The following is a 26,151-nucleotide window of genomic DNA, read 5'->3' on the forward strand; positions in this document are numbered from 1 at the left end:
TCAAACTGGAGGATGGCTCTCGTGGGATGGTCAGCAGGAAGGCGGAGAACATGGCCAAACCAGCGGGTCAAGGGAGTCAGTCCGTGTTATAAGCTGCGCCCTCTACATTTGTACCCCTGGCTGTATCTGAGTCCCACAGTACAGTCTGTATTCAGACCTGAGTAAAAGTACACTCTCTGTGTGAAGGAGAGGTCTTACCTGACGTTGCTGTTGTAGATGTTGAAGGTGAGGCAGACGATGCCCAAAAGGATCCCCAGACCAGCAAACACCGAGACCGCCGCAAACAGCTTCTGAGACAGGTACCGATACTCCTCCCTCACCACGGTGCGGTCAGCGGGCGGCCCGGCTCCTGAGAGAGGGAGACAGAGAGAATGGGAGAGAGGAAGACATGTTAGAAACCAGCTTCTGAGACAGGTAGCAGTACTCCTCCCTCACCACGGTGCAGTCAGTGGGCAGGAAAGGATTCTGTCCCAGGGCAGCTGTGGCTACAGACGCGCTTTACCACCGAATATGAAAAACACACTTGTAAAACAAAGCATTATGACAAAAGCATTATCATTACTGAAAAACCCTCATCTCTGGGACAAGAATTACACTTCAAAAGCAAGATTTAGTGATTTATGAACGTTTCACACATTTTTTTAAAAGAACCAACAGACTTTAAATCCTATTAAATAATGCACTGTTTAGGTTAGTGCCAAACTCATAACACCCTGTCCATTGCGAGATAGGGCCGGTGCCTTGGCTACATCAGCACAATGCTTATATTATCATTTGTCCAATGCTCAGTTAAAACATGTCCAGTTTGCAGAAAAATTCTACTTTTCCCACAAAAACCTCCTTGCAAAACAAACCAGAACATTCCAACACGTTTCTATTGACTGTGTGTGGCCCTAGTGACCTTTGAACTTCTGCTGAGGCGAGATTTTATTCAGCCTGCGACGCTGCTCCCAACAGGTTAAACAACACATTAGCACTTTCATATTCAATACATTCCATTCATTTTATTCAATTTGACAGTTTTATTTAAACCTGAACCACTGTGCAACGTGCTGATAAGAAACCCCAGAAACCACAATTCAGCTGAGTTTAAAAATATGGAAAACATTTTATCTGAGAATATTCAACACAAGTGCACAATACAAGCAAGATTAGGTAATGAACTAAGCCTCCCTGTGTGTCAGATGCCCTTCCTGTGTGCATGGGATTCTTGGATTAGTTTATAACACAGTGTAATTTGTGGAGATTTAAAGCTGCACTGTGTAACTTTCCTGGACAAGTCGATTTGTCCAGTTGACAGATTTAAACTTCGTCTTTTGCTATGGATCAGACCTGGACGACTGAGGGATTACACAGACATCTTACTGTAAGGTAGTTTCACCTACTTTCCACGGATAAGCAATAACACCTCTATGGAGACCAGGACCCTCTCGTCGGAAAAGTTGCACAGTAAACCTTTAATTAACATGTGTGAGTGTTGGTGCATAAGCCTGATTTCAGTGCAGCTCAGCAGACACTCAAGGACAAAACATGAGGCCTTTTCTCAACATTATCCAGATAAATAAAGTCCACAGGGAGAGGATTAGGAGCACAGAGGAGAGAGGGAGAGAGGGAGAGAGGGAGAGAGGAGAGAGGGAGAGAAGGAGAGAGGAGAGAGGAAGAGAGGGGAAAGGTGAGAGCGAAAGGAAAGAGAGGGGGAAGTTTGAAGGTTGAAGTTTTAAAAGAGGTGAGAAGGAAAGTCAACATTTGTGTATGAATAATCTTTAGTAATTATGGGTAAGCCCAAGGTGACTTGTGGTGGTAATTATACTCTCTTGTCCCAGTGGAGAAACATACCCTCTGCATTTGACCCATCCTTCAGTGTCTCTGGGTTACATCTGTCAGGAAAATAGTTTCATACATTGGGGAAGCTTACCTGATTGTACCTGATTGTACCAGATATACTGTATAAGCAGCTTTTGAGGTCAAAATAAGTCCACTGTGTGCTGTCTGCATCTAATTATAAAGCGTTTTATGGTCTGATAATCAGGAAGTGCTCGTTAGCATGCTAGGGCTGGCTGGTTGCTTCACTGTGATTGCAAATCTCCGCTTTGATCTCTAAAAGTTGTGAAAAGTGTTTATAAACTCATCAACATGAATAATTCGGATGTTCTGAATGCATAAGGTCAGTGAGGACCCCGAGTCACACCCACACTCTGCCATCTCACAAAAACATTGTCATGAGATGCCCAGATGAAACAATGTCTGACGGTGTTCACAAATGTAAACTGTCACTCAGCTGGAGTCCAGCATTTCCATGGACACCTGAGCAGAGACAGTTGCCACAGTGATGGGACGGAGGTTGTTACGGTGACAGCAGACGGAGACTAAGACCAGACCTCACATCTGTAACTGTGCTCCTCCTATCTTTTAAAGTGGACAAATTCAGGTTTATTTTGGCTTTGAAAAAAAAGTTTAAAGGGCCTATATTACAATATTTTCTGATCTATGTTATAATGGAAAAAATGGGAAAAAAAAATCATGATTCTTTTCCTCATATTTATAAATCTTAATTTTATTTAGCCTTTTCAAAAACTAAATAAAAATGTTAATATTGATTTCATGAGCATAAATAGCACCACCCCACTCAGGGAGCACTTCCATTACAAGCAGCCCAGGTCACTTTTAGCGCGACACAGGTCTATCAAGACACACCCAATGGCGTGACATAGATTTGCGTCGCCACGAGGAGGTGGACAGCTATAAAAAGACAGGTCCTAAAGCAGGGGTCTCAGACTCGCGGCCCTGGGGCCTCGAGTTTGCGGCCCCTGCCTTAATATGAAAGTTTAATGTTAGTGCGGCCCGCGAGTTTAATATGTGTGGCACTTTACAGTGTTGTGTGTGGAGCTGAACGAACCTACCAATCACAGTGGGGTATATGGCTCTGGGGGCGGGACATGGGGCTTGATGCAGAGAAACATTTCTCAATGAGTGAAAGTTACAGCAGAGTTGTCATGTTGTGTTTTCTTCCGTGTCTGACTGGTGCCTTGTTTCTATTGGGCACACGCGGACATTCGTCCCAGCGCTGCGTTCATAGCACTTCAAAAAAAGTTTTTTTGAAGTTGCTGCTATTACGACCCAAAGGAATCAAACATTTATGAAAGGACAGAGGAAACAAGGATAAGGGCTCAAACTGGTGTTTAGTTTTATAGTGCTTCAGTGTCGATCAATAATGGAAAGACAGGTAAAAAAAAAAAAAACGTACAAAACCCCGTGCCCAACCAAAAAAAAAACAAAATAACAACGGAAAGGGACCATGGTGAGCCGGCCAATGTAAAATAAGGACTCTGTATAGGGACAGGCCAACCCTATACAGAGCCGCACGAGCTGCCAGCGCACCGCTGTCCCTACCCTACTAACAAACACAACCCATAAACTTTCCCTACAGAAAATGACGAAAATAAGACGTCCGGACCCACCAGGCCAAACAAAAGGCTATACATCCCAGCATGGAGGCGTCAGCAGGGAGCAACACCGGACCCAGAGCGTGTCCACCACATGCACAGTTCAAAGTGCCGTTCGAAGTACCCGGCCAACGAAGGGGACTCCTCCGTGTACGCACCTTTGTGCTGAAATGGGACATGGAGCGAACTTCAACTTCTGTCTGTGCGCTTACGCTATCTTACGTGACGTCCTTGAAATAATTAGTTTTTATTTTTTTAACTATTTATTATTTAATAGAAGACTCAAGGTGTCGTCGTCACAGCCGTTTATTTCTGTTTAAATTGAATGAAGTAAGGAATTAATCTTTCCCTTTGAATATCAATAAATAATAAGGTTCCAGGTGATTTTTTCTCAATTGTAGCTTCTACATAACTTTAACAAAATATACCTTGCTAAAACGTAATAACAGAGACAGAGGCACCGTTCGAGGTGCGTTTTTTTAACAGCATTTTCTTGCGGAAAACCTAATGCGGCCCAGCCTCACCCAAACTCTGCCTCCAGCGGCCCCCAGGTTAATTGAGTTTGAGACCCCTGTCCTAAAGGGACATCAACACTGATGGACACCGGCACAACAAGAGTTTAAGCTCCTCTGCTGCTGCTCATGACCTGCTCCCACAGAAACTCTGCTGCTGTGTGTGTGAGAAGCAGAGACTACAAACACACAAGCAAACACACAAAATGTTCCTGCATTGGTACACAGACTGCGCTGTAGAAGGACACTTTCACAGCAGCACGAGAGTTTGCTCCACACAGGACCTATGCTGCCACTGTGTGCATGCTGCTGGTCCTGCGTGGAGGCGTGTCCAGTCCCACCTCACGTGGGGTGGTCCCAGGTCCTAATCACACCATACCGCCTCTATGGAAACCAGGCTGCAGGCTGTAAATGTATAAAACATATCCAGCCCGCTAACCGCCGTGTTCCAAATAGGAAGTGAGCATAGGCATTCTTCCGGCTCCATCAACTCTGACTTCAATTAACTTTCTATTGATGAATCGTCGGCCTTCTCTCATAACTTGCTGCTGCTATTTTGGTCTTAAAATGTTCTTGTTAACCTGCTCTACATCCTCGTGTTTTTATTTCACTATTTTGTCCATAAATTAAGACATGAACATTAATAACAGAACATCAAGAGCCTTCTTTCCCAGAGGTCGCTCCAACAAGCGTTAGCAACAGTTTTGATTGACAGCGTTGCTAAACACCCGCTCCCTACATATCTTCAGCAGTCTTGCTCCTGATTGGCCCCTTTTGGTTGCTACACATTTAGTCCACTTCTTTACAGTCTGTGTACAGATTGAAGTCCCGACAATGTGATAAAAACTTATAGCGTATATCTGATATGAATGTGAATGTGTCTCTGACCACAGCAGAGACATGCACTGGATTCTGTCACTTTGCTCAAACTCAGACGAAAACTTCTGTTCTCAGTCTGTGCAGATAATAATCAGCATCTCAACTCATCTCCTGCGTTTGGGTCCAGGCTCAAATCTGCAGTCGCCTTTTCATTGACTAAAACCTGACGAGAAACTTAAAAACTCACCGATCCAAATGTCGTTTCCAAACCAGGATAAGTTCTTCTGGGAGCTGTCGTAGTATCCGATCTTCTTATACATGCCTCCTGTAATGAGAGGAGAGGCTCACACCGAAGGCAAACGTGGTATTGGATAGAACCTTTGTACGTATACAGTTAACACATGTTCTGTGGGAGTAGGCCTGTCACTAATACTAAAAGTGAGATTTATTCTTACTGAAAATCGTAAACTCTAAAACAGGAGAATTCCATTAAAATGAGGTATTAACACATAACATATTTAGATCACCCTGTTTCCTTTTATTGTTTTGAAAATGCTATATTCGCCAAAACAATATATTAACATGTTTAATAAGTTTTGCTCCGAGTCTCCCTTTCCTTTGCTCCCTGTGCTCCGTCACTCCCCCTTCAGAGCACTATCACAACACAATCAGCTGCATCGAACTAATGAAACTACTGCACATCACATCAGGTTTGTGAAGTCATAGTGCACAGTTTTGTATCATGTTTTTGTATATTTATGGAGGATTGTCGTGTGGGACCATGGGTGACATAAGATTGTGGGCGGAGTATTGCACAGAATCTTACAGCGAACTGTAAGGAGGGCTTCAAATAGGGAGAGATCGATAAAATACCAAACATGCATGGATGACATCAAAAACCTCTTCAGACATGTTTTTGATAAATATTGTTCTAAGTTGATATAGTAATTATGATGATAAACTTATCTGTCAGCCAAAAGCGCAACCTTCTTAACAGACTCTATTTCTAATGTTCGAAAGAATAAAATACATCTAAGAAAATTGTGTTTCCAGTTTTCTCACCCAATGAACAAATGGTTTAAATCAGACCTATTCTGCAAACTGGACTTTTCACAGCTTTTCTTGTTATTCACTCTCTGAAGTTGTATTTGGAGTTGTATTTTGGAGGGATACATTTTTTTTCAAGACACTACATTGCTGATTAACTCCAGTTTTCATTGCCATCGGTACACGCCCACTGTGACGTACGCAAAGTGCAAGTTATGACATAATGATCCACAGGTGTCATAGATTATAACTGTACACAATATGTCTGCTTTTAAAGACCATAATTATTCTAAATATAATGTGAAACTGTGTGATTTGCTGTGCTTGTGTTTTGACCTTGCAGTTGTTCGATGAGCGTCATGGCCATCCTGGAGCCCTGAGCGTCAAATACCACGTGACCCTGAAATGAAAACCAAAATAGAACCTTCTTAACACAATATTTACCACAGAGTAGGTCACCGGGCAAATAAACAGGGCTGTATGCGACTAAAGAAATTTTTGTTGGATTAAAGATGTGTGCTGCCGATCGGGGCGTAGCAAAAGCCCTCAAAACTTACAACAACTAGCATGCTAATAGCACACCAGCCTTACTTCACTGACTGTAAAAAATACTTAGATGCTGAGAGTACACAGTGGTCTCATTTTGCCCCTAAGAGCTGCTTTTACCATATATTTGTACTGGTTTAAGACTTTTTTTTTTATTACATGAAAATTATTGGGTAGAGTCATTTTAATGTTTTATTTTAAACTATAGGCTCTTTAGAATCCATAAATCAAATATAACAGTGGGAGACTTACAGAGACTCCCTCGAAGGAGCTGGTGTTGAGGGCACGGTAGATCTCTGAGGTGATGTCGTGGTTGTTGTAGTTGAAGTCCTCTAGGCGGCGCCCTTTGGCCTTGAGTCTTTCTGAGGTTTTGTTCAGAGCCAGAGCCAGAGCCCAGACCGCGTCGAAGGCCAAAGGAGCCTCCTGGAATCCACCTGTCTCCTCTGGGTTTTTACCACCGAGACGAGACATGAGCTCCTCCAAAAACTCCTGAGAGGTCTAAGAGAGAAGAACAGTCAATCCTCTGCGCCGTCTGACCCTCCTCTGCGTCATCTGACCCTCCTCTGCACCGTCTGAACCTCCTCTGCTCCATCGGACCCTCTCCTCTGCACCATCTGATTCTTTTCTGCTCAATCTGACCTTCCTCTGCACCATCTGACCTTCCTCTGCACCGTCTGACCCTCTCCTCTGCACCATCTGACCTTCCTCTGCACCGTCTGATTCTCTCCTGTGCATCCTCTGACTCTTCTTTGCACCATCTGACCTTCCCCTGCGTCATCTTACCCTCATCTGCGTAATCTGAGCCTCCTCTGCACCGTTTGACCCTCTCCTCTGCACCATCTGACCTTCCTCTGCACCGTCTGACACTCCTCTACTCCATCTGACCTTCCTCTGCTCCATCTGACCCTCCTCTGCTCCATCTGACCTTCCTCTGCACCGTCTGATCCTCTCCTGTGCATCCTCTGACCTTCCTTTGCACCGTCTGACCCTCCTCTGCATCAACTGACCTTCCTCTGCATTGTTTAACCCTCTCCTGTGCACCGCCTGACCCTCTCCTATGCAGCGTCTGACCCTCTTCTGCTCCATCTGACCATCCTCTGCTCCATCCGACCCTCTCCACTGCACCATCCGACCCTCATCTGCATCAACCGACCTTCCTCTGCACCGCCTGACCCTCTTCTCCTCCTCTGCATCTTCTGCTTTTGTTGCATTTTGTTTCAGTCGATAAATAATGATTTTTTTTTTTTGTTTGTGCTACTTGTAGGACCTTCCACTATCCTCATCCATCTCTTCTGCCTAAGTGTCGTCTCATTGAAATTCCCACGCTGTGTTTGGTATTTGAATGCACCGCTGGAGACAGGAAATGAGCTGACGAAGCTCTACTCTATCAGAACACATCTCTCAAGAAGCTGCCTCCTTTTCACAACAGGAGAGCAAAGGAAGAAGACGGGAGATGGAGAAAGAGAGAGGGAGGGGAGGGGGGAGAGAGAGAGACAAAAAGAAAGATAGAGAAGTGATTGAGGCGAAGGTAGAGAGAGAGGAGATAAGAGTAAGAGAGAGAGGATCGAGGAGCTGCTTATCAGAAGAAAAGTGCAGTGGGAAATTATAAATGTGCGTAAACACCAGAGGAGACAAGGACAGAGGAGACAAGGAAGGATGCAGAGGAAGGAAGGATGCAGAGGAGAGGGTCAGATGGCGCAGAGGATTCTCACCAGGTTGGACACTCCTTTGAGGGTTTCGGGGTTGAGCATTACGATCTCCGTGGTTACATGACCCTCCACAGCCTCCGTCATGTTTTCCACGGTGCAGTTTATGGCCGGGTCTTTGATTTTGAACCAGTTGTCCGCGTACCAGCCGATCAGGAACCACACGTACTTCTTCCCGTACAGCTTCTCTTTAAAAACCTGAAAAATATGAAAGAATCATGGACATTCACATTCATAACTTGTGTTTCAATATAAATGGTTACTTTAGATGAATTAGTCCTGGTTAAGTCCTGATTTAGGGTGTGTTCACATTTGCACACAGACCATATGAAAACTGGGACTAAACTCGGAACTAAACCAGGACTAGAGCAGGACTAAACCAAGACTAGAACAGGACCAAACCAAGTCTACATCAGAACTAAACTGGACTCAAACAAATCATAGTCCTTTGTCCGGGTTTAGTTCTGATCTACTCTTGGTTTAGTTGTGGTTTTGTCCTAAATACATCACAGTTCTTGGTTTTGTCCTTTAGTCCAAGTTTAGTCCTGGTTTAGTCCTGATTTAGTCCTGGTTTAGTCCTGGTTTAGTCCTGGTTTAGTCCTGGGCCACTGTGTACATAAACAGGAGCAGTTTTATTATTACCACTAATAGCTGTTTAAACTCTTGCCTCTAATATGTAAATGAAGTCCTCCCACTCTCTGGTTTCTGACTGACAGAAAGAGAGAGGGAGAGAAAGGAAGGAGAGAGGAGAGAGAGAGGGGAGGGAGGTAGAGGAAGGTAGAGGAAGGACAGAGAGAAAGAGAAATGAGATAGAGCGCAAGGGGAGAGAGGGAAATTGGAGAGAGAAAAGAGATGGAGATGAGCTATAGAAGGAGGAAGGGAGGATAGAGGAAAAGAGAGAGGAGAGGAGCGAGGGGGGAGAAAGAGGGAGAGAGAGGGGAAAGGGTGGGGAGGGGAAGTGAGAATAGAGAGATAGAGAAAGAAGAGAGGGAGAAGAGGGGAGAGAGGAGAGACAGAGCCCAAGAGGAGCGGAAGGGAGAGAAGTGTAAAGGGAGAGGGAGGGAACGAGAGATAAGAGATAGACAGGTGCACACTGGGCTGAATAATTAGTCAGAACGGAGGAGTTTTATTTGAAGCAAAACATAAAGTGGAGTTATGTAAGATGTTTGATCAGGATTATATTCTCCAAAAGCCACAGCTGGCCTTTAGCATAAAGCAGCTTCATTCAGTAAACTGTGCATTTCTTTACATTGTCAGAAATCTCCAGTCTCAAGGTTAACAAGCTCAGATTAGCATAATGTTATTTTATATTCTAAACCTCTCCCCTGACACAGAGCGCTCCTGAAAATCTGCTTTGTCTGACCCTTGATAAAAAGGACGTATCTGCATTAAACAGGCAGAAGTGAGCAGTATGTTAGAGACACGCTAGAGCTGCCCTGGGTCATGGATCCATTAAATAACTACATAGAGAATTGCTAGAGCTTAGACCTGTCCTGAGTTGGACTAGTGGCAGAGCGCATTTTTCCCCACAGAGCGTAATGTAATCACAAACTGCTCATGTTTGGCTGACAGTGGCTCACAGTGGCTGACAGGGGCTGACAGGGGCTGACAGGAGCTGACAGGAGCTGACAGGAGCTGACAGGGGCCTACAGCTACAGGTCAGATTTAATTTTCAGATCAGAAAATTTTCTCATCACAAAATCCTTCAAATGTCATAACATTTTAAATCACTGGCGTCAGCTCGCTCTGGCGCCGCTCTAGCCACTCTCACTCTGATTGGTCAGAGCGTCACATGGGAGAAGAGCACTACTGCGCATGGTCAGAGCTGAGGATAAACTCAAGACACGCACCACTGAGCTCCGCCCATTCACTTAAACGGGCGCCATGTTTAGGCCCCTGAGTATAATCTGCAGCACTGGGTTTGGTCTGCAGCCCTGAGTACAGTCTGGCAGGTGTCAGACAAACAAAAGGGACAAACACTGACCTCACAGAAGACTTTCCTCGCCTCTGTCTCATAAAACAGCCCCACGATGATCCGAGCGTCCTGCCTCTGAAGGAAAAAAGCAGGGTCAGGACAGAAGGAGACAGGAGGGTTACAGTGGTTTAAAAGACTTAAATCTGCAGTTAAAAGTACTGCCTATGAGTATTTAGGCTAATGCAGCTGGGGTCGAAGGGCAAAAAAGGGCACTGATGTAAAGACGATGAGGAAATCACACTATGAAGAGATACAACATGATATAGGAGGAACTTTGAAATCTACTTTTAATTTCATTCAAAATCATTTCAAACTGAGCGTTTTTCAAAATGTCACTGGTCAAAAGATGTTCACGTTCAAGTATCAGATAAAATGCTTTTTGATATAAATTCTTCCTGTCTTTCTCCTTTGACCAAAATTAATCCAGTCAGAGCATGTCTGCATCACGGTGCAGCTAATCAGCATATCACCTTCGTTTCCTGCTTATATCAAAGTGCTGTATGCTAATGGGATGGACACGGGATTCTTATGCTAATGCTAACACAGGTGTGAGAACTGAACGCTGTCTTTGCCCCATTTAGGCACTGTTTTATTTAAGTCATTTCACTTTTTTAAATATATTATTCGTTCAGTCTGCTGTAGCCACACATTAGGCTTAAATGTTTTCATATCAAAGTTTGACTATTTCACAGAGTTTATTAAATAGAAACTAAAACAATCACATTTGACCATGACCATCAGAGTTAGCCGTTTTACTGAAGTCAGACTTTACTCTCTGCTCTGTCTGCTCTCTTTTCTAACCTTTATTAACAGTTTAAATACACAGTTTTCACAGACACAGAGCAAGTATTCATCAGTAAAACACTTTATATTGCAAGAGTCAATTTCATCAAATGAATCTCACAAATTAGGTTTGTCCAAAGTACGGTTACTATAGCAACTCCAGCGCTTGTGCCAAAGTATCTGGGCATGTGCAGTACTAAATTAGGAAAGGTTCCAAATTGGAGAATGACAAACACTGATGCTAAAGCTAATGCTAACACTACAGCAGGTGTGAGGGGTGGACGCCGATGCTAATGCTAACACTACAGCAGGTGTGAGGGGTGGACATCGATGCTAATTCTAACACTACAGCAGGTGTGAGGGGTGGACACTGATGCTAATGCTAACACTACAGCAGGTGTGAGGGGTGGACATCGATGCTAATGCTAACACTACAGCAGGTGTGAGGGGTGGACACCGATGCTAATGCTAACACTACAGCAGGTGTGAGGGGTGGACACCGATGCTAACGCTAACAGGCTACAGCAGAATCACCTTGAGGTTCTTCACAGCGACTGCTGGGTCTGTGAGGAAGGACTGTCTGACACTGATCTCAATCCCCGCTTCCTTTGTGCGCTGCTCCAGGTCGTCTAAAGTCTGTAAGAACAGAAGATTTATTAAAGGTGAGGTATTACATTTCTACGGGGTATTAACAGCTAACACATATATGGATCTCCGACCGAAAACATCATATTAACATGTTTAATATCTTTCACTTTTGTTTTGACACTCTGAGTCCCTCTCCCTTTACTCTGTCACTGTCACAACACAATGAAACTACTGCACATTGCATCAGGTTTGTGAAGTTGTAGTGTATTGTTTTGTATCATGTTTTTGTATATTTATGGAGAATTGTCGTGTGGGAGCAAGGGTCATGTAGGCTTGTGGGGTAAGCTTTGGACAGGATCGTACTGCTAACCATAAGGAAAGTTTGAATACACCCCAGGAGAGATTGTTAGAATACACAAACATACATGGGTGACCAATAAAACCTCTTCAGGCATGTTTTTGAAGAGGAAACATAGCATGGTAGAAAGTTCCAAAAAGTCACTTTTACATTACACGTACTTGCTGATACTGACAGTGATAAAGGACTTGTATGTTCAAATGTATATGTATAATACAAGCAGGAGTAGTACTAACGGAGGTGAAGACTTCGGTGGTCTGCTGGATGGTGGCTATGCGGGTCCACTTCCACTTCTGGAACAGCTGCACTCGGGTGGGGTTATGGAGCGTCGCAGAGGGGTGGGTCCGGAAGAACGTCGGGAAGCGCTGACGATTGGACAGAGCTGGAGAACTGGAGCCGTATGAGAGCTGAAAGAGAGATGAGAGTGTAAAACCAGGACTAAAGCAGGACTAAACCAGGACTGAACCAGGACTACACCAAGTCTAAAGCGGGGCTAAACCAGGACTAAATCAGGACTAAATCAGGGCTAAACCACTGGAGAATCAGACCAATCACAGAGTGGAGGGGCCAATTGTGCTAAACAAGACTAATGCACTGTAATTATTATTAAGTATACCAAGTGTACTTAATCATACTTCCACGTCTTTCAGTGGTAGTAGTAGTAGTAGTAGTAGTAGCAGTAGTACTCACAACAATAAGGTTCCACATGCGCGCAGCTTCTCCCACCAGTGTAGACACTCCGCTGCAGCCCGGCATCAGCACTATCTTTATGGGCTCAGTGTACAGGAGGTCATACAGGAGTTTAGTCGCTTCTCCGGGGTCACACTGAAGAGGAGAGAGGGAGGGGGGATTACTCCACTGAATATAGTTATTTTCAGCGAGAGATCCGAATTTTGACCTGTCCCTTTTTAGTTGATTAAATAAAAAAGATTTGGCTTTTTGAGTACCACCAGATGTAAATCAGGTCTATAACGGGACTATTCCAAGTCTAATCTAGGACTAAATAGTTTTAATAATCCGATGGAGGATAGAACAGAATCAAATGAACTCTAACTGAGGCAAACCCACAAACTATAGAGACGCCCCAGTCCCACCTGAAGCAGCTCGTGCACCACCACTTGAGAAACACTGGTCTTATGCAAACTTTTTATGCAGAGTGATTTGGATGTCTAACTTCTATAAATGTAGCTTGAACTGAAAACCTTATTTTTGACTTTGAAACATGAACTTCAGTCACAGCGAGAGTCCCCACAGAACTAAGAACTGAGACCAAACTGACCCAAAACAAACCAGGACACAGCCAGCTTCAGTCAAAGTGGATATATGCTGGACCAGTGTACTGTGGCAGAGTGGTTATCCTGTCATGTGACAATATGTCCAATGTTTTCATGTTTAAAGTGGCCACAGAAGTCTGCCAGATTCAGTGGTAGAAGTACTACATTTTGTTACTGTTAAAAGCACAGATACTGGAGCAAAAAATATTCTAGTAAAAGTATCACATGAAAAAATCTAGTTAAGTAAAAGTATTAAAGCACCCGTTCAAAAATGTATGTAAAGAGTAAAAAGTTCAAGTATTTTACGCAGAATAAATGTAGTGATTTTGATAAAGATTTGAGCTGAATTTGAGCTGAATTTTGTTCACTGTGGTAGTGTATCAGTTTGAGTTCGTAGCCTGGCTGTATGTCCTCTCTCTCTCCCCGTCTATCTCCCTCTCTCCCCCTCCCCCTCCCTCCCCCCCTCTCTCCCCCTCTTCTTCCCCTCTTTCACTCACCATACTGTCGTAGTGTATCAGTTCGAGTTCGTAGTCTGGGAGTATGTCCGTTCGGTTGTTCACCAGATCCATGGCGTACTGGGCGCTGGGCAGACACGCTTGACCTCCAGGCCACCCACCGCTCATCGGGAACAGCGCTCCGATGTAGAGCTTCTTTTTCCCTGTCGCCGGAGGAGAGAGGGATGAGAGGGAGGAGAGGAGAGAGAGAGTCAGCACCATGGACAGAGGCAGGAGTCCACGGGAGCGCCGGAGAACGGGCATGATCCAAAAGGTTAGTGTCAAAATGTGATAGAAATGGACTCTCCGACAAAACTGATAATGTAAAATTTGTCCATAGAAAAAAATGTCAAAAAATAAAAAATAAAAATCTGCAGTTTACTTTAAAATTCAAAAAATCTGCAAGATGTTATCCCAAAAAATCAAAGACATAACAGCATGTACTAGTAGGCTATGAACATAAAAGTTAAGTATAAGTACAAGTATACAACAACAGGTTAGTGTCAAAAATTGATAATAAAAATGCACTTTCTAACAAATCTGATGTAAAATTGTCCATAGGGAAAAAAAAATAAAAAAAATTGGAGATTCAACCAAAAAAATAAACCGGTCAGTTTGGAAGAAAAACAATCAAGAAAATTTAAGTTAAAAAAAAAAATAAAATAAAAAAATTGCAACCTGTGTTTGTCGCGGCGCAGTGTCTAGTTTACGGAAAATAAACCAAATCTTTGAATCATTATCAAAATATTTAGCCAATCAAAGCTCAAAGAGAAAGAAAAATATAAAAAGTATTAAATTGAGCAGGTTGGGGAAAATTTTCTTAAAAATCAGCTACTTAATCAGCTACTTAAAAAAAATCCATGAGAGATTAACAGTAAAAAAATGTACAGGATCCAAACATGCGAAGATTTATATAAAGACCAAATTTGTTGATTTAAAAAACAGTTAAACAAAGACGTTTTATTTTTTAAACTGCGTCAAATGTGATTCAATTCTGTGCGTTTTTTATTTTATTATTATTATTTTATTTTTATTTTTTTGTAATTTTTTATTTAGTTTTTTCCTAAGTATGACCTTTGACCTGAGTGATTATAGGCTACTAAACATTTTAAACATTAAACATTAGCATTTATCTTCCATTACCACGTGGTACAGACGGACACATTTAAAACCAAATTATAATATTAAACTATAAATTACACCGCGTATCATTAAATTGCACAGCCACAGAGACATTTGTCATTTTAATTACCCCAAATACCGTTTCAAAAATTAACATTTAGCTCTGTTCCTCTCCATTGTAGCGTTTTAATTCAAGCGCACGAGCTAATCCCACGACCTTTCAAATTAGCACGTGGTTTGAGTTTTCACGTCAGCTCGACTCCCGCACGTCAACGTAAAGTTCCTGCAACGACAATAGTGATAAAAACGTGTAGATCTGTCGTTAAAAAATGCACAAAAAAGCAATCGTTCATCCCAGTTCCACAATGCAATCCTCAATGCGTGCGTAAAAGTGTTGCCAAAGCTCCAGCGTCAGTCTAAATGAACCAAAACGATCAAAATCTCCGGTTTTGTTTACGTCTCCCGCGTAAAAAAAAGATTAGACTGGTGTGAAAATGAAAGCGGAGAGAAGGAGAGGAAGAGGAGAGGCAGTCTGTCAAGAACTGAGCGGAGGAGGAGAGAGAGAAGCGAGGATCACTGCATCAGGGAGAGAGAGAGAGAGAGAGAGAGAGAGAGAGAGAGAAAGGGGAGTGAAGGAGGGGAAGAGAGAGAAAGGAGAGAGAACAGAGAGAAAGAGAGGGGGAGGAGCAGAGAGGCGAGAGAGACAGGATGGAGAGGAAAGAAGAGAAGCTGAGGAAAGCATGGATGGAAAGATGAGGGGGGGCAGAGGAGGAGACGAGAAGTAGAGATGGAGGAGGAAGACGAGGAGAGAAATAGGAGGTAATGGGGAGATGAGAGAAGAGAGGGAATGAGGGGATAAAAGAAGAGCGAGTGGGAAGATATGCAGAGAAAGGGAGAGGGAATAGAATTTTTTCTGAGGGAGAGAGCTGGACAGAGAAGGGTAGATGATAAAAGTCCAGAAAGAGGGAGAGAGAGAAAGAGCGAGACGGGGATGTTGAGAGGATGAAAGAGGGAGATGAGAAGGAGAGAGAGACGCACAAAAGCATTCAACACGTTCAAAAGAAGCCGCTGATTAAAGCGCTTCCGGTGCTTTTATAAATTATGTCTGAGGGAGGGCATCTGACACAAAAGGCTCATTCGGGCTGTATCCTTTTCACAGCCTCTTTAATATTCCCCCACTCTGATAAAAACACATGACTCAATCTTTAAAGGCCCTGTACCCGCGTATTTCAGCAAAATGTGTCTCACCAAAATAAGTCCACTATGTGTTCATTTACTCCTGGTTTAGTCCTGAGTTAGTCCTGGTTTAGTTCTGGGTTAGTCCTGGGTTAGTCCTGGTTTAGTCCTGAGTTAGTCCTGGTTTAGTCCTGGGTTAGTCCTGAGTTAGTCCTGGTTTAGTCCTGGGTTAGTCCTGGTTTAGTCCTGAGTTAGTCCTGGTTTAGTCCTGGGTTAGTCCCGGGATATTAGTGCATGTTTAGTCCTAGGACAGCTCTGCATGGGTTAATCTTGGGTTTGCTCTGGTTCAGTCTTTATTTATCCCTTGTTTATTCCTGGATTATTCCTGGTATATTCCTGGTATATTCCTGGTTTATTCCTGGTTTATTCCTGGTATATTCCTGGTTTATTCCTGGTTTATTCCTGGTATATTCCTGGTATATTCCTGGTTTATTCCTGGTTTATTCCTGGTATATTCCTGGTTTATTCCTGGTTTATTCCTGGTATATTCCTGGTTTATTCCTGGTTTATTCCTGGTTTATTCCTGGTTTATTCCTGGTTTAGTCCTGGTTTATTCCTGGTTTAGTCCTGATTGAGGAAGTCCACAAATACCGATGGACAGTTAAGTCCTGGTTAAGTCCTGGTTTAGTTCTTGTTAAGTCCTACAAAAGTCCTGGTATAGTTCCCAGACCTGCTCAAGTCCTCAAATAGACCTGCATAGTTTAGTCCCTACTTCAGTCCTAAACAAGTTCTGGTTTAGATTTGGTCTGCAGGAAATACGTGTTTGTGCTACATGATACTTGCTGTTAGAATGATACTGTGACAGTAAAACTCTGCTCTGGTCTCTAAAAGTTGTGAAAAGTGCTTATAAACTCATCATGGTGAATAGTTAGGATCTTCTGAATGCAGAAGGTAAGTGAGGGATAACTTTGGACCACTGCAAACTGTTTAAAAAAAAACTAGTTCTGTTTTTCACGGTACACAGTTGCTTTATAAATGAAATGTGCCATTGTCCTGTGATGTTAGGTTGATGCAGATTTTAAATTGTTGTTGAGGTTGTGGTGCCATCCTCTGGTGAAAACAGCTATGGCAGGTCTGTAGAGACCAGCTGGACCTGGTTTAGTCCTGGTTTACTCCTGGTTTAGTCCTGGTTTAGTCCCAGTTTAGACTCTAGTCCTGAGTACACTTTGTTGCATATTCTCATTATGTGAAATTAAAGGTGGGATATATCAGACCTGCTCCAAACTTCTCCCAAATGACCAGCGCTGATTATCCAGCACTAATGAGCACACACAACACAGATCAATCACCATGGCGACAGTATCACAGTTGTAGATATCCTCGTTAACATGAGTCTAATTAGAGCCAGCGTTATCTGTGTCTGAGGACATGGAAACATTTAAACCAATTTTGATTTTTTCAAACTTATACGACATTCACGGCTCTGGTGTAAGTCCTCAGAGGACCATGGATCACACATATTAAATCTGCCTTCCAGACTGGAGCAGAAGGCATCTGGTTCAGTCCTGGTTCAGTCCTGGTTTAGCCCTGGTTCAGTCCTGGTTTAGCCCTGGTTTAGTCCTGGTTTAGTTCTAGTTCAGTCCTGGTTCAGTCCTGCTTCAGTTCTGGTTTAGCCGCTGGTTTGGTCCTGGTTTGGTCCTGGTTTAGTCCAGGTTTAGACCCGGTTTAGCCCTAGTTTAGTCCTGGTTCAGTCCTGCTTTAGTCCTGGTTTAGTCCTGCTTTAGTCCTGGTTCAGTCCTGCTTTAGTCCTGGTTCAGTCCTGCTTTAGTCCTGGTTCAGTCCTGCTTTAGTCCTGGTTCAGTCCTGCTTTAGTCCTGGTTTAGTCCTGGTTGAGTTCCTCACAGACATAGTGCATATGTCCCTCCCTCAGACCTCCTCCTGTCATTGACCTGCTCTACATGAATATTTCACATTGAACTTTAGCCGCCGCCAGACTCCAGTCGACTCACAAATGTCACCGTTCAAAGGACTCTACAGAGACCTGAGACCAGGTCTAGACTGGGTCTGAACTTTGTCTGAACCAGGTCTGAACCTGGACTGGCAAAGACCTGGACTGCTGATCCAGTCTTTAGTATGAACCTGTCATATCTGAGGATTCACTGTTTAGACATATGCTAACATGCTAACATGCTCAGGTGTCCCGTTCCAGGTTTTGAGCCCTGTGTCCCCTGTCTCAGCAGTTGTATTCAAAACCAGTGATTTGTCCCAGTTTTACACATGAAATGTCCCAGGTTTCCTTATTTTGGACCATTCTGCTCCTCAACAGTAAAGAGGGGAATATAGTTTCATTTGTTTAACCAAAATACAGAAAACTGTGTGTGAAAATAAGCAGAAGGCAAAAATGCAAAAGTCCCGGCACAGGCTCACCTCCATCAGTCTGCCCCAGGGCAACTGTGGCTACAGTAGTAGTAGAGAGTAAAGTGCCTTTGTAAATGGAGATGCATTATAATTAGTTTGGTTTGAGAGGAGATGTTTACATTGGAATTTTTTCATATACTTTCAGGTTTGGTCAGAATCAGAAGTAACAGCGCTGTGGACTTTATAAAAAGACAAAGTGTATCTGTGGGAGTAAAAACAAGATCAACTGCCTGTGGTTCTAGTCTATAGAAATCCTGTGCGCCCCCTCCCCAGACGCTTCCCCCTGCGCTCAGCATGATAAAGGTTAACTGTGCCCCAGACCTGCTGCTCCAGAGACACCCTTTAATGAGGCTGGAACTAAACCAGGACTGAACCAGGACTGAACCAGGACTGAACCAGGACTGAACCAGGACTGAACCAGGACTGAACCAAGACTGAACCAGGACTGAACCAGGACTGAACCAGGACTGAACCAGGACTGAACCAAGACTGAACCAGGACTGAACCAGGACTGAACCAGGACTGAACCAGGACTGAACCAGGACTGAACCAAGACTGAACCAGGACTGAACCAGGACTGAACCAGGACTGAACCAAGACTAAACCAGGACTGAACCAAGACTGAACCAGGACTGAACCAGGACTGAACCAAGACTGAACCAGGACTGAACCAGGACTGAACCAGGACTGAACCAGGACTGAACCAAGACTGAACCAGGATTAAACCAGGACCAAAGTAGGACTAAACCAGGTGACATCATTTGGTGATAATAATCATTTTAACATAAAATAAGCCTTTAGAAAGATTCATCTCAACTTTGACCTAAGCAGCTATTGTTTTAGCCTCATTTGAGGTGCTTCACTCCTCAGTGCAACAGCAGAGGCCAAAGTCCCTGTAAGGCAGGGGTGTCCAAACTTTTCTCATTAAGGGCCATATATAAAAACACAAACAAAGCTGAGGGCCCATTGAGGGCCATAGACTGGTCGCCAATACAGTGAAAATCTGTGTTATTATTATAAGTTAGACTGAATCTCTAGACCTTTATTCACGCTTACACCCTCAATGGGACACATTAAATATTTCATATGGACAGTAAGTAGATTTTTAGAAATGCACAGTAAAAAGTACTGTTCAAGGTAATACAGGCCAATTCATCTGAAAGCTTGAGGGCCAAGAAAAATTGGTCTGAGGGCCGCATTTGGCCCCTGGGCCACAGTTTGGGCATGCCTGCTGTAAGATATCAAATCTGAAGTATCCAAAGGTAGGTTAAGGTTTATTTTGCCAGTAGAGCAATGTGTCCTCTGCATTTGACCCATTCTTGAGTGTCTTTGTTTTAAACCTGCATTTGACCCATACATAAACTCATAATTGTCTGTGGTGGTGTCATAAATCTCTCCTTTCTCACAGTGAATCTGCAGTAAATAGTGATGGTCCACTGTAGAGTAATTCAAAGGAGCACAGCCTTCTCGGGATGAGTGTTCAAATGGTCAAAGGTCAAAGGTCAGCTCACATAAACACATGAGACCATTATGGTGCGTTTATGTGCAGTCTGAGATTTGTAAAACAGAATAATCTGTAAAAATAAGACAAAGAAGCTGGAATGCATGCCCGGAATCCTTTTTGTTTATTTTTAGGGACTGAAGTTTTAGTCATTCTCATTCTCAACTCAAATCTAAAACAGCACAAAAGCAGGACTAAACAAGGACTAAACCAGGACTAAACAAGGACTAAACCCAGTCCAAACAAAGACTAAACCAGGACTAAACAAGGACTAAACCAGGACTAAACAAGGACTAAACCAGGACTAAACAAAGACTAAACTCAGTCCAAACAAAGACTAAACCAGGACTAAACAAGGACTAAACCAGGACTTAACCAGGACTAAACTCAGTCCAAACAAAGACTAAACCAGGAATAAACAAGGACTAAACCAGGACTCAACAAGGACTAAACCAGGACTAAACAAGGACTAAACCCAGTCCAAACAAAGACTAAACCAGGACTAAACAAGGACTAAACCAGGACTAAACAAGGACTAAACCAGGACTTAACCAGGACTAAACTCAGTCCAAACAAAGACTAAACCAGGACTAAACAAGGACTAAACCAAGACTAAACCAGGACTAAACCAGGACTAAACCAGGACTAAACCAGGACTAAACCAGGACTAAACCCAATCCAAACAAAGATTAAACCAGGACTAAACCAGGACTAAACCAGGACTAAACAAGGATTAAACCCAGATAAAGCTGATTTCCCAGAGTGTGAGGATTTTAAATATGACATATGTAAAGTCATATTTGTAAAGCTCAGTGCTGCCCTCTTGTGTGTGACTTTCACCAAACAGATTTTGGTCAAAAGTTCATCATCATTTTACAAAAGGTTTATTTTTTTTATCAAAGCCAAAATAATTTATAAAATGTAGTTCTTACCTGTGTAGTTTCTGTCATCTGTAGCAGAGAGAAACAAAACAGGAGAAAGATTAAATACACATGTGATGGGAGGGCATCTGACACACAGAGATACAGGACGATGGGAGGGCATCTGACATAATAATGCAGGAGGATGGTTATGTGTATTCAGTGGTGTCTGTCTCCCTCTGCTGGTGTTTAACTGTAATAGTTAAAAGTAAATCTGTGCATGTCTTTTCTGTGTCCAGCAGAGGGCAATGTTCTCTCTCACATGGCCTGTTATCTACATGCTTCCATGGAAATAGAAAGTTAAAACCATATTTTGGAACATTCTCCATAGAGATAGATGCTGTATTGTGTAATATTTTAGCTAAAGGACTAATACTTCCATGGTTATTCCTACAGGACAAATAAGAGTCAGGTGTGTGGAGATGCAAGCCCACTCAGTAAGGACACGTGTTTTTTTGTGTGGTTTTTTTACTATAATGTAAACGTCCATAATGAAAAAAAACAACATGCTTTTTGTATTCTGTTCATTGGCTGCAAAGTTACATACTGTCGCTTTAATATAATAATTAGTGTTTTGAAGAATCCTGAGCAACAAAGACACAAAACAAAACACTACTGCAAAACCTTTAGAGATAGAGACACCATTTAGTTTGTCAGAAGTATGGAAATTAGATGCTACATAATGATTTATAATTTGGACATTTAAAATCACAATATTGATCTAAAACGACTTAATAAAAGAAACAAGTCCGCTGAGTTCCACATTAGAAAAAGTCATCACAACAAAGCGCCGCATGCTGTTGGCGCCATCTATGGGTAGCGAGCAGCCCATTTTTTAAATTCGTACCAAAATGACTACGAGATACTGCCAAATCAAGTCCAGTTTGCAGAATAGGTCTGATTTAACATTTCACAAATAGAATAGTGATGGTAGCTTTGTATTTTACACAAGGGGAATGAGAAGTAATCGACATTTTTTGGAGTGAATCTGTGGTTAGGAGGACTGAGCTGTGATTGGTCGGATCGTTGGTTTCTTAGCAACACTTTTTAGAGAGCAGGTGCAGGAGGTTATTTTCAAATTATGTTTTTAGGTTTGGTAGACTCTCAGATTTACTGAGATTGGGACCAGTTTTCCCAAACAAAATTATACAACAGTGAAGACGAGACAAATTATAAATGACCTTTCCAACACTATATAAGAAAATGAGACTTATTTGTGACGGATTCAAAATGAAGTCGCAAAAAACTTTAAGTATAAACCATAAACTTTATACTTAAATTGGAACTAAACACTAAATCCACTTGTTTGTTACTAAACTGTCTATATGGCATTGGAATAGCATTAGCCACTGTTCATAATCTTTTTGTTTGCCAACTTTAGTACAAAATATGTACATTTGTTGCTTTTTGGTCAAAAATGGTCAAAAACGGATTGTGTGCTGCCTCCAGTGGACGCTGTCAAGTACTATGTGACATTACACACAGCTCAGATTACAGCAAACTGTTTCTGATTACCAACAAACACCTGGCTGTGGGGCGGAGTTTGAAGTGTGGATACCTGTTTGACCAATCACACTGTTCCTCATACCTCCTGACCCCGCCCCTCCTCCCCCTCACTCTCCCCTTTAGTCTAGAAATCATTATTTGTCCAAATTTTGAATAAAACTAAAAATGATTTTATTTTAAATATCTGGGTAGATAAAAAATCTGTTGTGATTTGGACTAGTAGCCACTCATTGGTACTGTGACAAAAAAAATCCTCTCCAACCCAGAAAACAGTTTTGGGCAGCTCGTGTTCAGCTGACGGGGACTGACAGGGACCGACAGCTTCCAAGTCAGATTCTGTGTCTGTTTTTACCTATTTTCAAATTATTATTTAGTCCTGGTTTAGTCCTGGTTTAGTCCTGGTTTAGTCCTGGCTTAGTCCTGGTTTAGTCCTGGCTTAGTCCTGGCTTAGTCCTGGCTTAGTCCTGGCTTAGTCCTGGCTTAGTCCTGGTTTAGTCCTGGTTTAGTCTTGGTTTAGTCCTGCTTTAGTCCTGCTTTATTCCTGCTTTAGTCCTGGTTTAGCCCTGGTTTAGTCCTGGTTTAGTCCTGGTTTAGCCCTGGTTTAGCCCTGGTTTAGTCCTGGTTGTAGTGTTGGATTCAGTTGTTTCTATTGGTCACTGATCAACTCTGATGTTTTAGCTACTCTTGCTGTGATTGGCCAGCGTGGTCAGGTGATACGTGGTCCTTGAGCGCACTCGTGTGGGAGAAGAGCAGTACTGCACATGGTCGGCGGGCTGCACAGATGTATCTATCTGCTAAAGCTCAGCTAATGTGGAAACGCGCCATTGAACTCAGAACATTGACTTAAACGTGCGGCCATGTTTGAACCCTGGGGCTTGGTTTCAGTTTGACTCTTTCGAGAAATACAGCTGACTTTGTGACTTATGCTCTTATGGTTGGACTGCTGCCCTCTGCTGGTGGTTTTGCAGTACTCACATAGACACGTGGGTTTGGGCGCGTCCCATTTGCCCAGTTTGGTGCAGAGGCTGGAATTGCGCCCCTCCAGGATGAATCCGGCATGACAGCTGTAGTGTAGGACCGTGCCTTCCACCGGGGGGCCAGAGGGGGGCAGCACTGGGCCATCTGAGTGACCGGGGGGAGAAACTGACACGCGACCATTCTCTAGAGACGTCCAGACCCGCGGACACACCAGCACTGAGGAAGAGGAGTGGACACAGAGACAAACATAACAAGAGAATTATAGAGGGATTCCTACCAGGGCAGGAGCCAAATGTAAATGTGTAAATGTGTAAATGTGTTCATTTTGATATTTTGTGTCTAAATTCAGAGGTGTGTTAGAGGTGCACACACCTTTATACAGTCTAAAGTTTGGGGGATTCACCTTTGGCTCCACCTCAAACTGCAATGTTACTCTGTGATTGGTCTGATTCTCCAGTGATTTAGTTCTGGTTTAGTCTTGGTTTAGTCCTGGTTTAGTCTTGGTTTAGCCCTGGTTTAGCCCTGCTTTAGTCCTGGTTTAGTCTTGGTTTAGTCCTGGTTTAGTCTTGGTTTAGTCTTGGTTTAGTCCTGGTTTAGCCCTGCTTTAGTCCTGGTTTAGTACTGTTTAGCCCTGGTTTAGTACTAGTTTAGCCCTGCTTTAGCCCTGCTTTAGTCCTGGTTTAGCCCTGGTTTAGCCCTGGTTTAGCCCTGCTTTAGCCCTGCTTTAGTCCTGGTTTAGTACTGTTTAGCCCTGGTTTAGTACTAGTTTAGCCTTGGTTTAGTCCTGGTGTAGCCCTGCTTTAGTCCTGGTTTAGTCCTGGTTTAGCTCTGATTTAGTCCTGATTTAGTCCTGGTTTAGTCCTGGTTTAGCCCTGCTTTTGTCTTGGTTCAGTCCTGGTTCAGTCCTGGTTCAGTCCTGGTCCAGTCCTGGTTCAGTCCTGGTTCAGTCCTGGCTCAGTCCTGGTTTAGTCCTGGTTCAGTCCTGGTTAAGTACTGGTTTAGCCCTGGTTTAGTCCTGGTTTAGCCCTGCTTATTCCTGCTTTAGTCCTGGTTTAGTCCTGGTTTAGTCCTGGTTTAGTCCTGGTTCAGTCCTGGTTCAGTCCTGGTTCAGTCCTGGTTCAGTCCACATCTCCCTGTGGCTCTCTCATTATAAATCAGATCATAATTGTGTGAGATATTTTTAGCAGAGAATCATCCTCTTTTAGTGTAAACACAAACACACAAACAACAGATGGACCAAACACGAGAACATTCAAATTTACAAGGAGATGAGAAGGAGGAGGGGAAAGGAGGAGCAGAAGGAAGAAGAGAGGAGATGAGGAGGAGGGGAGAGGAAGCGAAGAGGGGAGAGGAAGAGGAAAGGAGGAGCAGGAGGAGGAAAATCCAAAGTTAAATCTGTTGACTGGAGTAAAAGTTGTAGGAGTGAAGACGTTTCTCTGCTCATCCAAGCCTTTTCTTCAGTTCTGGTCAGATTACTGTTGGACACTGCCTTATATCTGTCTGAAGGGAGGAGCTAACTACACTGAAACTGTAAACAGCTATTGTCTCCAGTTTCAGCCTAATGGGTCTACATTCAACTTTAATGGGCCTGCTGGCTCTATTGGAATTCCAGTTTATTTCAAACCTACAAATACTTTAAAACAGAATCCGGTTCACCCAAAAGACAAAACCCCGAGCCATAAACAAAGTAATGTGTCTACTCCATTCAGTGTAGTGAAGAGTGCAGTGAGCATTACATTAGAGAAACTGAACAGACACTCCATAAGAGAATGTACCAACACCATCGAGAGAGCAGCTCTGGACCCCAGTCTGCTGTACATCTACATCTCAAAGACACTAACCACTCCTTTGAAGAGAGTGAGGTTCAGATTTGAGCCAGAGAAAAGAAATGGTTTGAGAGAGGAGTTAAAGAGGCAATTTTTGTTAGGAAAGACAATCCTTCTTTGACCAGGAAAGGGGGTCTTAGACATCATCTATCTATGACTCCACCCTCAGACCCAAAGCAAACAAAGGAAACAAAGAGAACAATAGAGCGAGCCAGGATACTAATGGGTATGAAAGCACCCATTAAGAGCTGAATGTTATGTTAAGTATGACTCAGGCACAGTGCACACTTAGGAGCAGAGACAGGAGCAGAGACAGGAGCAGAGACAGGAGCAGAGACAGGAGCAGAGACAGGAGCAGAGACAGGGGCAGAGACAGAGGAGCAGAGACAGGAGCAGAGACAGAGGAGCAGAGACAGGAGCAAAATCAGAGGAGCAGAGACAGGAGCAGAGACAGGAGCAGAATCAGAGGAGCCGGCAGGAGCAGACTCTCATTAGCGTTATTCTTCCTTGGTTAAAAGTGCAGATTTTGTTTGATGTTTTGTTTACGCGTTGCCCCCTGGAGGACGACTCGTTAAATGCGGCGCCAGAAACAGAAAACGGGACGGCAGTAAAACTCTGTCTAATTCTGAAGTGAAAATGATCCAAGCGAGAGGAGTCTGAGGAGAGCAGGACTAAACCAGGACTAGACCAGAACAAAACCAGGACTAAACCAGGACTACACCAGGACTAAACCAGAACTAAACCAGGATTAAACCAGGACTAAACCAGGATTAAACCAGGACTAAACCAGGAGTAAACCAGGACTAAACCAGGACTAAGCCAGGACTAAACCAGGACTAAGCCAGGACTAAACCAGGAGTAAACCAGGAGTAAACCAGGACTAAACCAGGACTAAGCCAGGACTAAACCAGGACTAAACCAGGACTAAACCAGGACTAAGCCAGGACTAAACCAGGACTAAACCAGGACTAAACCAGGACTAAGCCAGGACTAAACGGGGAGTAAACCAGGACTAAACCAGGACTAAGCCAGGACTAAACCAGGACTAAACCAGGAGTAAACCAGGACTAAGCCAGGACTAAACCAGGAGTAAACCAGGACTAAACCAGGACTAAGCCAGGACTAAACCAGGACTAAATCAGGACTAAACCAGGACTAA

The 26,151-nt window shown here is 43.3% G+C and overlaps 2 protein-coding genes across 3 annotated transcripts in view; one reads left to right on the plus strand and one right to left on the minus strand.

The window, feature by feature from the left end:
- Positions 1–26,151, plus strand: part of tspan13a (tetraspanin 13a) — a 260,320-nt gene that overhangs the window by 138,367 nt on the left and 95,802 nt on the right. The gene's annotated exons all lie outside the window — the stretch shown is intronic.
- The window catches only part of gabbr1a (gamma-aminobutyric acid (GABA) B receptor, 1a), a 38,756-nt gene that overhangs the window by 8,875 nt on the left and 3,730 nt on the right, over positions 1–26,151 (minus strand). The window contains exons 4-15 of one of the 2 annotated variants that reach the window (XM_055227931.1): positions 23,164–23,382; positions 20,695–20,712; positions 13,549–13,709; positions 12,468–12,602; positions 12,014–12,184; positions 11,366–11,467; positions 10,058–10,123; positions 8,080–8,271; positions 6,620–6,865; positions 6,158–6,221; positions 5,022–5,099; positions 199–349 (exon numbers count right to left, since the gene is read on the minus strand). In XM_055227931.1, the coding sequence (XP_055083906.1) occupies positions 199–349; positions 5,022–5,099; positions 6,158–6,221; positions 6,620–6,865; positions 8,080–8,271; positions 10,058–10,123; positions 11,366–11,467; positions 12,014–12,184; positions 12,468–12,602; positions 13,549–13,709; positions 20,695–20,712; positions 23,164–23,382 (1,603 nt within the window). Of the gene's footprint in view, positions 1–198; positions 350–5,021; positions 5,100–6,157; positions 6,222–6,619; positions 6,866–8,079; positions 8,272–10,057; positions 10,124–11,365; positions 11,468–12,013; positions 12,185–12,467; positions 12,603–13,548; positions 13,710–20,694; positions 20,713–21,127; positions 21,154–23,163; positions 23,383–26,151 lie in introns of both variants that reach the window. The other variant, XM_055227932.1, reaches the window with a different exon arrangement.

Source organism: Periophthalmus magnuspinnatus, chromosome 16 (genome assembly GCF_009829125.3).
Source record: "Periophthalmus magnuspinnatus isolate fPerMag1 chromosome 16, fPerMag1.2.pri, whole genome shotgun sequence".
NCBI classification, from domain to species: Eukaryota; Metazoa; Chordata; class Actinopteri; order Gobiiformes; family Gobiidae; genus Periophthalmus; species Periophthalmus magnuspinnatus.